This window comes from Homarus americanus, unplaced genomic scaffold, assembly GCF_018991925.1.
Source record: "Homarus americanus isolate GMGI-L3 unplaced genomic scaffold, GMGI_Hamer_2.0 scaffold56009, whole genome shotgun sequence".
Lineage (NCBI taxonomy): Eukaryota > Metazoa > Arthropoda > Malacostraca > Decapoda > Nephropidae > Homarus > Homarus americanus.
Genome location: NW_024739542.1, coordinates 6021824 through 6036368, shown reverse-complemented (window position 1 = coordinate 6036368; position 14545 = coordinate 6021824). Strand labels below are relative to the sequence as shown.

The following is a 14545-nucleotide window of genomic DNA, read 5'->3' as shown; positions in this document are numbered from 1 at the left end:
TCTTTGAACATCACAGGAGGCCTCTCGTGAAACACTGCCAACCAGCATAGCTCAAGTCTGAACTGGCGAGTTAATCCAATACAGAAAGTTCTCACTACAAGTGGTTTCAAAATTCACCAACGAATCATACACTAGCGTTTAGGTGCTGCAGTATAGCCAACACGGTTTAAGAGCGTTCCATTAGTATAGGAGCAAAACATCAGAAGTTTTTAATCGCCTTACACGAAGGAATTTTCTACAGTAGTATTGGCAGCGCCTTAAAACTTGCAACAAAACTGATTTAATAGTAAACCAATTCTATCCCACCGAGTTAGAAAATACAATATATCCAAGTCGAGACCTAACGAACCAACAATGATATAGAAGCAGTTTTGAGAAACCTTTCAGTACTGGAGCCAGTAGTTATGTATATAACCAAGTTCAACTAGTTGTCAAGACCCTTCAGGTGAAAGAGGTTAGAACACTGGGGCAAGAGTTCAGTCTTACAACACTGATTGGTATTTTCGGTACTCGTGCCGAGTATTTAAATCAGTTTAATTTGAACTAAATATGCAATGAGTCTGTAAGGCAATGGAGCAAGTCTGCCTTTTACAAAGTCTCCAGAATCATTCCATGATCATCATTTTCCTTCAGGGCATCTACAGCTTCATTATGTGAAATAAAACCTAATTTGAGCCAATAAACTTTATTAAAATATTTTAACATTTTTAATTAAAGGAATAGTAACAAGTATGCCACGCTGCGTCATCGAATGTCCTTTTGATACCACAAATCACCTGCCACCAACTGTGAAGAAGAGACACTTAGTATGTAGAGTTAATGTAGAAAAATTAAATGCATGTAGTTTTAACAAACAATATTCATTTGGTTGTAACGCAAGACTACCTAAATATATGTACAGTATCCTTAGTATATAGTAAACTAACCTTATTGCGAATACTGTGGAACAACGTGACCTAGAAAATATGAAGATACGGTTAAATGGTAAAAGTACAGGTTAATATTACGGTAAAAAGAAATTCAATAATTTTCATATACCAGCTAAAATGTATCAACCCTTTCGATTACCGAAGAGACTAAGACAGTTGTAATCCGTACCTTTGGTGTTGTCCCAGATCTCCGCCAATATCTTTATCAACTCCAGCAGCTCATGAAGCCACCGCTGCAGCTCCTCCAACCTCTCTCCGCTCTGCTCCATCATGCACAAGTCAAAGGCGCAGTTTTCTGAAACGAAGGCAATTTGGTTTCAATTACACTAAAACTAAAGTAGGTTCCTAGCCACAAGGAAGACAAGTTTAATTAGTGTCAGAACTAAAATTTTGAGACAAAGTCGTAAGGGAATTAATTTAGTTACGACAGCAAACGACAAAACCATCTTCCTAGTCCAAGAAAGTATCCAGAATACTAGAGCCTTCAGACACTGAGCAATTTCCGAACAGAGGTCTGTTCTCGAGAAGACATCACAAGTAGATAGGTGCAAGGTTCGATTACCAAAAAGCCATGATCTACAAAGTCATGTTCCGTAGAAACTAAGACATGTCCGATTAATCTTGCTACCCAGTCAGGAATCGCCAACTTCAAGACATCAGGAGAAAGTGGGAAGAAAAATGGTTTCCTCTACAATAAACAAAATACTTACCGATGCGGTTCTTTAGTTCTGTTCTGTGGCCGATGGCTTTCAACAGTTTTTTCTCACACATGTCCATGTACCGCCGCCACTGTAAGGAAGTCGCGTCACAAGGGTTCTCCTGCAATGAGAAAATTAAGGAGACCGTTTGATTATTAAACGGTCAAAATATTCTAGCCAAGTAATGCAACAAATCTACGTAACTAATAGGTAGCCCAAGTTAAGCGTAGAATAAACTTAAGTTTGCATCACATAAAAACGCCGTTGGCTTCTCAACATCCATTAAGACTATCTCAAGATATAACCAAGTTTAACTAGAATACCCTCTGAACCGGTTTGGTTAACGGTCTACTTTTGAACAAATCTGTGCTTACCGTCGTCTCCTCTCTGCATTTAGGACAATGCCGGGAACAGATTCTGTCCATCTGGGTATTGGTCTGGAGAAAAAAAAAATAATCAGCCTAGCTTCAGCCACCTATCGCAAACGGTTATTTTACTACATTATTTAAGCATTATTTTTTTTTGCTAAAACTTGCGGTAGCTAGGAAAACTATTTGGAAGAACCTTCCGTTTCTAGTAAAAAAATCAAGGCCGATGGAATTCCTAGGATGAAAATCATATCATATTTGCTACCGTCTGGTTAAGATAAAGTACTACATACCAGCCAGGAGTAAGGGAAGGCTTGAGGCCACTTAACCAGATTGTGGACTTGTCCGTTTCTATTCGTAAAGTCGTCCTCCATATAGAAGTTGAAGTGACCGCACAGCCCGTCCAGGTTGTCTGTGTGGTACGGGTGTGCCCAGATTTGCATCGTGTTCTTGCAGTGCTGGATCTGAAATACCTCTAAATTAACAGGAGGCATCTTAGGTAGACTACTTACAGGCAAGTAAATTTTGCAATGAACAAAATTGAACCATGTTCAAGCAAACTCCTAAGAGCCAAGTGCAGTATTAACAGAACTCCGTAAAGTCAAGTTAAATCGTAAACCAAGAATTGCCCGTTTGTAACTATACCAAAGTTAAAGCAACATTTTATAATCTAACCGGTCGTGTCCTACATTTATGTATTAGTGTACACAGTACCTCGTATCAATTAGTGGAGTTACTTGGCACGTAGATAAACTCCACGTCTGCCAAAACCCGATTATTACAATATTCTTTAGAATGAGAAAAAATCTTCCAAAACGTCTCACGGCGCAAGTCTATTCTTCCCCGCCTTAAAGACCTGGTCTAGAGTACGTCCTCTAACTTAAGTCTTTGTTAAGGGATTGTTAATAACAGAATTTAATTGCTTACAGGAAGACAATGCAGACCTTGAATATTAAAAGTACCAAGCAAAGGCAATTTGTTTAACTATTATTTATAGAATTTAATGTACTCTGTAAATTCCTTAAAGTTTTTCATCTTCATTTAAAGAACAATAAAGCCATAACCAATTAAACTAACCATAAGTCTTGACGAGCCCAGGAGTCTGATGCATCTGAAACTTATACGCCAAACTAAGACGGGATGGCAACCATGAGAAGACTTCACAGCCTGCACCTTGCCGGGCTTCACATGGTAAGGATCACCGTTCACGAGTATCTAATATAGTTAAGGAAGAGATCACGTTAGTAGAAACAACACATGTTAATATATACTGGATAATACATTTCATTAATTTAAAAGAACATCGACTATAGAACAAATTTTAAAACTAAATCTTACGTCGAAGACAGAGCTATGCGTCAGTGTTATGACCGTGTGTTCGTCGTTCTTAAATGTGCAAATGTCAAGGCAGGATGCTTTACGGTTGCAGGGTCTGAAATCACCGAAGACTCCAATCTCAGGAAATTCAGTAGAGTCGCTCTGGGCCAAGGAGTAGTTACAGGTTCCATGCCATTCGTATTTGTAGTCATCGAAGGTGATCATATGAGGGTCATTGTCGAGGGAACATACGTTACCTGGGGATGGTAAATCAAGTTTATACCATCAAGTGCTACCAGTGTTTTTAGTGCGGAATTAAATGCCTAGTATGTGGATAAATCTAGACTAAGAAAAATATTGTACTATTAAGAATAAATTTTAAATCCATCTTCTGTTGAAAATAATACAAGAAAATAAAGTTAATCGAAGAATAAAAGCAGATTAATTGCGGGAATTTGGCAGGAGTGACTAGCGGCCGAGCATATAGTTCATACCAATTCCAAAGTAGTGTGCAAAGTTAATGTCGTAATGAAGTTTAAAAGAATCCCGTGCTGTTACCGCCTTGTGTACAGATGGTATATTTATCGACTGCTCAAAGGCTTTAGTCAATGAAGACACCATTTTAGTTTCCAGAGCAGTTTAACGCGTCGAGCCTTCACTGGAAGCCCCTGCAAGCAAACCAAATACATCTACTAAAAGAACTTTTAAACTGGCAAATGATGTCTAGTCAATAGCAACTCACAGCAGTCGTCTATTTCGTCCATTGGTTCCCAGCACGTGTTTTTGCAGGTCATGGTGATACAGTGAGCTGAAAGTTCCGCTCCTTGTGGATACATCTGTCCGTCGAACTCACAGCCTGAACGAAGAGTCATCGTTTAGTATTAAACTAGTTTTTCACTATCTACACTCCTACAGTATACTATATTATGGTTGTAGATGTTCTATAATGAATAGTATCGTCAGAACACAGCACTAAGGTCCTTGTAGAAGTTCCTAGTTATAGGGCTAAGATAGGTTTGTGTAGAGATCAACCACAATATTCTGCTCTCCTTTAGCGTTCCACGAACCCAGAGACACGCTGAAACCAGGAGTTACCAATGCACTCTGCGGTCCAGTTAGAATCTTCGGGCTCATTATGGAATAGAGGCAACGGGAACTATGGGAGGGTGCTAGGAAAGCCAAGGTAAACTCGCAAAAAAGAGTTTTAGAATGTCAAAATTGTAATCACGTATTCAATCCACCCAGATATCTTCCTGCAAGGCAACTTATCTACCACTCAGATCGTGGTACGGGAAAGGAGCGATAACCTACCGAAGCTATCACCGCATATACTTTTCAAATTACCCCGCAAATTTCATAGTTAAACACGGGAGTGTGATCCACGTTTTATAAACCGTACAAATCTAGACTTGAAGTTAAAAACCAGTTAAATTCATTATCTACCACTACTGGTGGTTGTGCGAGAGTCTTCACAAAACAAGGTTTAAATCTAGTAACCAGAAAACAAATTACTCACAGTTCCTGTCTCCTGGTGTCTCCAAGTACCGACGTTCAACCTTGCCATGGTTACATACAAGCTGCATACAGATCTTTGGTAGGCTCAGGACTACGGCACCGTGCGGGAAGGTGTCATCACCATAACAGCAATCTTTCCGACCGCTATTAACAGTTTTTACGAGATCCACACCTGTTCGAAATTAAACGTGTGTAGCAACTAAACATGAATACAAAATTTTTCAAAGTTAAATTTAATTAAAAAGAAACCACTTATGAACAAATGTTTGAATAGACTTACAGCAGAATCCCACTAATGAAAGTAACAGAAATGCGGTTGTCAACCCCATCATGACGACCTGGGAAATAAAAATAAAAATTTAAGTTTCTTAAGACTCGAAAACTTAAAAATTTAATAATTTACTGACAATGCAGCAGATGAACTTAATTGGTAAAGAATACCATTTCCACTTACTGTCGACCAGTTTACTGGAATATATTTATGAAATACATGCATCAGCCTCAAGCACTTTATAAAAATAACACCATGTTTGTGAAGAGAACCGCTTAAAGTGGATTAGTTTGACAATTACACGCTTTCACAAACATCTCCCATTTCGTGAAATACAGTAAAAAATTGACAATAATTTGCGCCAAAAGTAAAAATATTTTTCAAATTATTAATGCTATGGCTACTCTATTTGACGAGTGGTTTTCATGGTAAGTCAGCAATTACGATAACTGTTTATAAATGGTAATGTTAATACAAGAAGCTTATGGTTAATTTCTAGGTCAAGTCATTGGCTTTCATTTGTGCAAGGATGGGCAAGTTAGTTATCAATTTAAAAACTTTAGGTATAATAGTCGATAAGGCAAGTTCTATTACAAAGCTGGACAAGATTAATTTTTAAATTTAATTCATAAATTGTTGTGTCTGATTTAACTTTAGATAATTTTTAGGCACTTACAAATATCACGTCTTGAGACAACTTACACCATCGAGAGATGAATTAGGACCGCTTACAAGATTACTTAATACACCTACGAACGCTCCACAAAATTTGACCTATATTAGCAAATTCGATTAAAAACGGCATATAACTTCGGTTAATAAGCAGAAACAAGAATCTACTTCAACTTAATAAACCAAACAACTAAAAACAAAAACATAAGACAAAATTCACAAATCAAAAAAACGAAACACAAATCAAAAACAAACATAAGTAAATTCCTTACCTTTCTTAGTCAAAAGCAGAGCACTGACTGACACAACAACACAAAACCTGTCTCATTTTATAGGGTTGTCTGCACGCTGATTGGCTAGAATTTGGGGAACGAAGATCCTGATTGGTGGGAATTGATGAAATTGGGGCACAACCCAATTGCTCATTGTTTCCACCACTTAGGAAGGTTGTCGGGGCTTTCCGTGGCTTAATTCTGTAGCCACCAAAATTTAATCAACGAAAAACAATCAGAGAAGCAATAATGATAATGAAATAATATAAAAATAGGTTGATAACACTATTATACCAGTACGAATCTAACTAGTGATTCCGCTTGTCCAGTTGAACGCCACGTCGTAAACAAATAAAAATAAACAAAATATCAAGATTAAATTTTCTCGGTACTCCTCCAGGTACTCTCCGTCTATAGTGACAGGTGAGCAAACATCCCCGTGTTAGTTACTTCTTATTTCCCGTTTTGGTCAACAAATAACAGAAAATGGGAGGGAAAGTCAAGACACTATACACGTCAAGCTGAGAGGAAGTACCTGCTTCCTTGCCCCAATAACAATAATAATAAATAACGATAATAACAAATAAATATAATAATACTTGTAACAACAATAACAATAAATGATGATTATGGATACAGTAGACAGACGGGTTTAAATAAATTAATGAAACAAACTTTACTTTGAGATACACGCCAGGAAGCACACCATCACGAGGTAAATTACTGGGTGCCATTCTCATTATCTTATTACATCCTCACCTCGGTACGGGAGTGTTACCCTTATAACCAAGACTCATATCAAGGAATAACTCGACGTAATGATCACCCTCCATGGTGCTCCTTTCAAACTGAAGAGAAACTTGAAGAAAAAAGAGCATAAGGCAGTCTATTGGATAGATATGTAGATGGATACATATATTAATAGTTATACTTAAAATTTAGTCGATAAATGAATATCCTGTATAGACACGTATGTAAGTATACAGTGACCAAGGCAGCATATATGAGCATAACAATGGATAATATATAAAAGAATAAAGGTTGATAAATAGAGACACTTCGATAGATATATAAAATAAAATATATAGGTAAACAGATGGCTTGATTAATAGATAGATAGGCATAATTCATCCACACGCTAACTACCATCACGTAAACTACCACCCGTTCACGTCCTCTGATTTAACTTCTTTACACAATTACATTTCCCGTGTGTGTGTGTGTGTGTGTTTTCAGTGACTCAGGTTGGTACACACGCTCAGGGAATCCTTCTAGTTGGCACAGTTCGTGTTAAAGGAACGATGATACTTGAACTGATTCTCTGCTCAGTTTAATACATATAGAGGTATAAATGTTATGCTTTTATGTGTAAATACTTTGAGTACTTTATGAATATTATTTGTCAATGTGTTTATTTTTATAGTCGTTCCTTACGTGTGTTAAAGATTTTTATTTTACCTCGGTAAGTGTTTAGTGCTTAGTGGTGGTGAGGGTGAGGGAGGAGTGTAGGTGGGGGTGAGGGAGGAGTGTGGGTGAGGGTGAGGGTGACGAAGGAATGTGGGTGAGGGTGAGGGTGTGTAATAAAGCCACTTCGGTCACCTTTAACGAAATTCCCTTTAAATTCTGGTGTTCGTCTGGCAGGGAAGAGAACTTACTGAGAGGGTTGGCGCTATTGCAGTTTCCTCAGTTAAGAAACAGCTCAAGAAAATAATCACGGTCGATTCTCCATCTTTTCAAAACTTTGACTTGGGCACTTGTGATCCACCAAATATATCTGTAATTGAGTCCAATGGAAAGTTGATCGGGGCCTTTCAACCACGCGAAACTCTGGTGTTCGACTTGGTAAGACGCTGAAAAGATATCCTTGATTTTTTTTTACACACGTCTGTGATACAACTATTGGTTAAAAGTATTTCTCGACGTAAGATTCTGATAAAACTAATGGTTAATGGTATTTTTTGAAACCCTTCATGATTTTTCCTAACATTTACTCAACAAACTGAACCAGAAATAACCTAACAGCCAGTTTATCTTTTATATTTATTTTTCTCCTTTTTAACACCAGTGACGATAACATTAAAAAAAGTGTAAGATATTAAATATTTATTATAAACCATGAAAGTGGGTTCCATAGTCATGACTGCCCGTTAGGGACAGTGTAAATACAGCCTTCGATTATAAATTTAGGTACCCATTTATACAGTTGGGTGAACTGGGAGTGACCGGGCATAGAATCACCGACCCCCGGAACAGGTGGAGAACGCTATGGTGCTGGGATTTTTTTTTTTTAATTTTTGACGTTTGACAAAATTCCTGAAATAAATTTAAAACTAATAGGAATATTTTTGGATAGGCTTTATATAAGTATAAGTACACCAAAGAATAACATATAATATTTGGCTTTATTTAACACCAGCTGTTACTGTTCGGAACACCAGCTGTTATGTTCAGAACACCAGTCGTTATCTTTATTACAGTAAATTTCATTAGAGTAAAGTGACTTTTAGTAACCTTTTGGTTATCAAGTTCGTACAGTAGCCATAAAGTCAGATAAAGTTTATGTTAATTATGCTCATGAGTGTGTCATGACCTGTGTCATGACCTGTGTCATGGCCCGTGTCAAGGCCCGTGTCATAGCACTGTGTCATAAACCGTGTCATAAAAGACAGCGTCTCAGTAGGCAGATAGGGGCAGACGGTTACCCGGTACCTGCAGTGAAATCATAACGCACCCCCCCCCCCTCCAAAAAAAATCGAAACCCGAGGTATGAAAATGAATACATTCAAATAGCATTTACATAAAAAAAATCATTAGAACGAAGAAAAAAATATAATAAAAGAATAATCAGATTTAGAGTCCATTAACTTTGTAACCCGTTTTCAGTCAGGTTGAAATTCGTCAATCCCTTTAAATGGGACTTCCCAATCACGGTCCATTAACTAAGATTAGAGAATTAAAAGGGTGAGATCCTGTCCTAAAACTGTGTTATTCTGTCTCTTTCATCTGTGTGTGTGTCATGCGGCTCCTTCTGTCCTTCTGTCCTCTCCTTCTATCTGTTTATCCGTATGTTTCTCTGCCTGTCTGTCTGTCCCTGTTTAACTATATGTTTATCTGACTGTCTATCCATTACTTTCTATATGTCTATCTGTCTGTCCGTCTTTGTTCCTCTTTGTCTGTCTGATTATCTTTGCATATTTAATTCTGTCTGTCTGTCTGTTTCTCAGTTTGTCAGTTCACGTCATTTTGCCTCGTCTATCTATTTGTCTATCTCGCTCTGCCTGCCTTTCTGTCTGTCTATCCCTGTCATTTTGTCTGTCCATTCGTCTGCCAGTGTTTGCCTCGTCTAGTCATTACTCAACACGACCCTGTAACTCAACCTTTCAGCGAAGTCGTTAATACTAACACACCTCCCACACGTACCTCTCCCTTCCTTCCTCCCTTACTCGCTACGTTCCTCTTCCCTCTTTCTTTCCTTTTATGCTCTACACACTTCCCCTATTCCTTACTTCCCCCCTTTCTTTCTCCTTCATACCCCTCCTCTCCCAGTGTTTTACATCAACATCTCCTCTCCCTTCTTCCCTCTCCCTCACCTCTCCTTCTGCCCCCCCCCTGCCCACTCCACCTACACTTATTTCCAAACCCTGGCCCTTTTTTTCCTTTATAATTTAACCCTTCTCTTCCCCCTTTCCCTACCACGCCTCTTCTCTCTTTCCCTTCCCCTAATTCTCGCCTTCCGCTTCCATTCTCTATCCACTTGCTACTCTACCTCCACCCATTACTTCCTTCCTTTCCTCTTCCTCCCCTCCCCTACCCTACCACATCCTTGTTCCCTCTTCTTATCCTACCTCTCGTCCTCTTCCTCTCTCCTTGCCCCTCCTCTTTCCCTCCACCTTCCCCTTATTACACCTGACTCACTTTTCCTCTCACCACTATCACCTTCTCCAACCCCTCCTCCCCCAACTCTGTTGCCGAGGGTAGGAAGATGTGATATAGAGGCTAAAACTCTGTATCCAAATATTTTTCCCTCTTCGCTGTCTCTCCTCCTTCCATTACCTCTTCCTCCTTCCCTCCTTCCCCCTTACCGTCCAGGGTGTCTCCTGGGACTCGTACTAGTGAGTCTCGAGTGGTAACGAAGCTCCGACTCGATGCTTCGAGCCCTTTTGATTTTGTTTCCTTCCATTTTTGTTTCGAGTAGTATGATTGGTGTTTGTTTTATGGCGGCAAACACACACACACCTTCTCCTATCACCGAAACTGTTCAGTCCTTCATCTTTACTTTGATAAATCGTTATATTACCTACAGAGTGATAAGCGCCACCATGAAAGTATGACCCCAATTAAAAAGGTAGCATGTAATAATGTGTCAAACCTTCCTAGGAGTCATTCGTATCGGGTCCGGAATTGAACTTGATGTGATCTACTCATAACCTAACCTAACCTAACCTAACCTAACCTAAGCTAATATATCCGTAATATTGTCCATCTTAACCCAAACTAATCTAACGAAACCTGATTTTAACACATCCTAACCTTACCTATATATAATCACTAAACCAGACCTCCGGGGTTATAAGTATGTAAATAAGGCTCTAGTTCCGGGTTTGATTCGAATCTGGGTCCGGGTTTTATTTTTAGCTGGGCGATACTCACTACTCTCACGCCAGCAGCGGTAAAAATATCAAGTCGAGTCTCCATCATGTTGGCAATGTATGGTGTCACCGTGGAGGTAGGGAGCCCTTTTACCCTCGTTCACGATTACTGTGTTTTATGTGAGTATTTGGTTCCCTACACACACACAGTTCTCTCAATCCCTCTTTTTCACTTTCTCTCTCACTCTCTTTTCTCTCCTTTCTCTCTCATCTCTCTCCCTGTTTCGCTCTTTTTCTCTCTCGCCCTTTTTCTCTCTCTTACTGCTTCTCTCAATTTCTCGTTTTTTGTGGCACTCTCTCTCTCTCTCTTTGTTTCGATCGCTCTCTCTCTCTCTCTCTCTCTCTCTCTCTCTCTCTCTCACACACACATTCTATACCTCTGTTCCTCTCCCACATCCTCTCTTATACCATTCTTCCTACAAAAATCCTTCTCTTCTCCCTCTCCTTCCCCTCATTCCTACACTCTCTCTCTCTCCTTTTTCTCCTCCTCCTTCCCTCATTTCTCTACATCCCCTCCTCTCTTACACTCTTTCCTTCACATTTTCTCAGCTCTCAATTTTTTTAGAGAGTTTAATTTAATGCCGATATCCAAAAAGTTCTATCGCTCATAACTCTTCAGTGTTGGTGGTCTCTAATTACTAATCTGTACACGCCCTTATAGACCTAATTGTTGAAGTGCAGTAATAACATAATAACTTCAAAAACGACCCCTGATATCCAAGACTTTCCCTGATACTAACACCCAGGAAGGTAAGGGTTGCTCACACACACATATATGTTTTAACACAAACACTATTTTCCGGCGCCGTAAACAGATTGCCAGGGCGCTGCTCGCACGCCAGACTAACAAGCGAGAAGGTTGTTGGGGAAATAACACTCGCGGGTCCTAGAGAGTGCAGTAAGTGGTGGAGATATTTATGTATGCAAATGAGCTAAGATAGGAGAGTGTTGTTGTGTGTTGCAGTCTGCAGCCTTTTTAGCAGGTCTACTTTATATATATATATATATATATATATATATATATATATATATATATATATATATATATATATATATATATATATATATATATATATATATATATAGGTGTGTGTGTGTGTGTGTATGTGAGTGTGTGTGTGTGTTTACACATGCATGTATACATACTGTATATGCTTGGATTTATACACAATTTCCTCTCCCTCTCCACTTTCTGTCTCTTCCTTTACTAACTCTTCCCTTTCTCTCGTTAATTATGTCTATACTCATCGCTAAGCTTTTTCCTTCCTCATCTCTCCCTCTGCCTCTTTTCGCCTCCTTTATATCATCCCGTTGTGTCCTTTTCTTTGTCAGTTCTCCTTCCTCCATAAGCAGTGATGGTGGCAGGTTCATCCTCTACACTCTCTTCTCTCCAGCTCAAAGTGTCTTTCTCCTTCTCTCTTGTGTGTAGTGATGTCCTTTGATCTGCAGCGGCGCTCTCTCGCCTGATTTGGTGTCTGTGGCGAGAAGTGTAGCTCTTCTCTTGAGTCACATACTATCTATCTATCTATCTGTCTATCTATCTATCTATCTATCTGTCTATCTATCTATCTATCTATATAATATATATAGACAAAGAGATACAGACAGACAGACAGACAAACTTATCTTCTTAACTGAAAAAGAAAGTTTTTTTTTTTCATTTGCATTATATGAAACACTATTTCCGCTTGATTACAATGACTTATGTCGTCATACTCAAGGGATGTGGTGCTGGTCGTCTTCTATATCACTTCATAATAGATAAACAATACGAAAGTCAGAATTTGCTGCTTAAGTTGTGACTAAACAGTAACTGAAGTCGCTAGTTAACACCGTTTTATTTGAACTAATCTAATAATATTTACTCTCGCCTTATACATGTTAATACTTTCTTGTGATAAGTTCAATAAATTCTTCTTTCCTTCCTTTTGTCCCTCCTCCAGACTCTTTCCCTCACACGAGCTGCATGACCTAGTGTCAAGGAATAGTCCTAGAAGACCATACAACTCGCCAACTGCACTGGCTAACCATTACCCCGGAATACGATCCGCAAATCGATTAACATCCAGGTTCCCAATTACTTCTGGGTAGACAGAGGCAACTGGCGTAAAGAAATTTGCCCATAGCTTCACCCTGCCCGGGCATCGAACTCGGGTTCACTCGCTTGTGAGGCGAGCATGCTGATCATTACACCACAGGTTGCCATCGCACCAGAGGTATTGATATATCGGCTGTGTGAAATGTGGTCTAGGATCTTCTTCTTCTTCTTCTTTATTATTATTATTATTATTATTATTATTATTATTAGTAGTAGTAGTAGTAGTAGTAGTAGTATTACCGTTACTAAGTCAACAATAGGTCTGTCTTAAACACAAATAAACAATACAGTCAATTCCTTTATACAGTAACACGGCAAGATTTCCCAAGATTACCTTGGGTATACAGTACAATCATACTATCAATTTCCACCTTTTCGCTTGACCAAACTCTATCAAGCTGGACCTACAGTATATTAGACGCACCTGATTGCTGCTTGATTGGTTCACGTTATCCAGGTAGAGAGAAGTCGTTATTCAGCCACTGAGTCGGTTGGCACGGGGTGAACGTAGTTGAGATTTAATATACTGTAATATACAGTAGTTCAAAGGCACTTTAGAATATGTACTGTATGTCTAGTATTCCAATATGTGTTTTTGTAGTTTTGTATTTTATTTAGAGTTGCTTTATGGTGATCAAATTTTTGAAGACGATGATTTAAACCTTAGAGGATGAATGATCACCCCTTTCATGTGTAAAGCTCTAACTCATTCTTTTGTTTAATAGTTATCCTCAAAGGGTTAAACCATCGTCCTCAAAAAGTTAAACCAACGTCCTCAAAAAAGTTAAACCATCGTCCTCAAAAAAGGTTAAACCATCGTCCTCAAAAAGTTAAACCAACGTCCTCAAAAAAGTTAAACCATCGTCCTCAAAAAAGGTTAAACCATCGTCCTCAAAAAGTTAAACCAATGTCCTCAAAAAATTTAAACCATCGTCCTCAAAAAGTTAAACCATCGTCCTCAAAAACTTAAACCATCGTCCTCAAAAAAGTTAAACCTTCGTCCTCAAAAAGTTAAACTATCGTCCTCAAAGGGTTAAACCATCGTCCTCAAAAAAGTTAAACCATCGTTGTTGTTGAAGGGCGGGATAAAATAGATATCTTCGCTCACCCGAAATTTATCAAACTTCTTGTGGACTTTAATACCAAAATGCTTTACAGTGGTTCCTTCCTTCCCTTAGGTATGAGCCATTGAACAGACAACGTCATTATCTCTTCTATTTTGTTTACCTAACCTAACCTAGCCTAACCTAACCTAATCTAACCTTACCTAACCTAACCTAAAGAAGTATTGAAAAGGATAGAATGAAAAAGACAGACAGACAGACAGACAGTGAAAGAGAGAGTGAAAGTCAGTTAGAATAAAATGCAGAAAAAGCGTGTGAGAGAGAGAGAGAGAGAGAGAGAGAGAGAGAGAGAGAGAGAGAGAGAGAGAGAGAGAGAGAGAGTCTCAATCCTCTTTAACCGTCTTCGACAAAATCCAGTCCAAAGCTCTTAGCCTGACTAACCGGCCAAGCCCACACTTTGTTCCTCCCATTTCTTCCTCCTATTTTATCATCGCCTCCTCTTGTGTCACTTCCTTTTATCCTTCCGTTCTCTTATACTTCCTTTTCCTATTCTTTTTTTTTCTCTTGTCCTTCCTTTCTTTTATATGTCCTTCATTTTTCCACTTTTTTATTTTTTTTTCTCCCTCTCATCATTCCCCTTTTGTTCCTTATTTTGTTTTCCTTCTTCTGTTACATAATTTTTCTATGTTTCT

At 38.7% G+C, this 14545-nt stretch overlaps 1 protein-coding gene across 1 annotated transcript; it reads right to left on the bottom strand.

Moving 5' to 3' along the window:
- Positions 1-669: 669 nt before the first annotated feature.
- Positions 670-6074, bottom strand: LOC121874833 (mucin-5B-like). The gene is made up of 12 exons (XM_042379118.1): positions 6043-6074; positions 5108-5165; positions 4829-4999; positions 4055-4168; positions 3334-3569; positions 3073-3210; positions 2289-2459; positions 2002-2064; positions 1640-1748; positions 1099-1224; positions 927-956; positions 670-786 (listed from the first exon to the last, which is right to left on the bottom strand). Exons 2-11 carry the CDS (start codon positions 5157-5159, stop codon positions 928-930), a joined length of 1209 nt encoding a protein of 402 aa, XP_042235052.1. The 5' UTR covers positions 5160-5165; positions 6043-6074; the 3' UTR covers positions 670-786; position 927.
- Positions 6075-14545: the final 8471 nt, after the last annotated feature.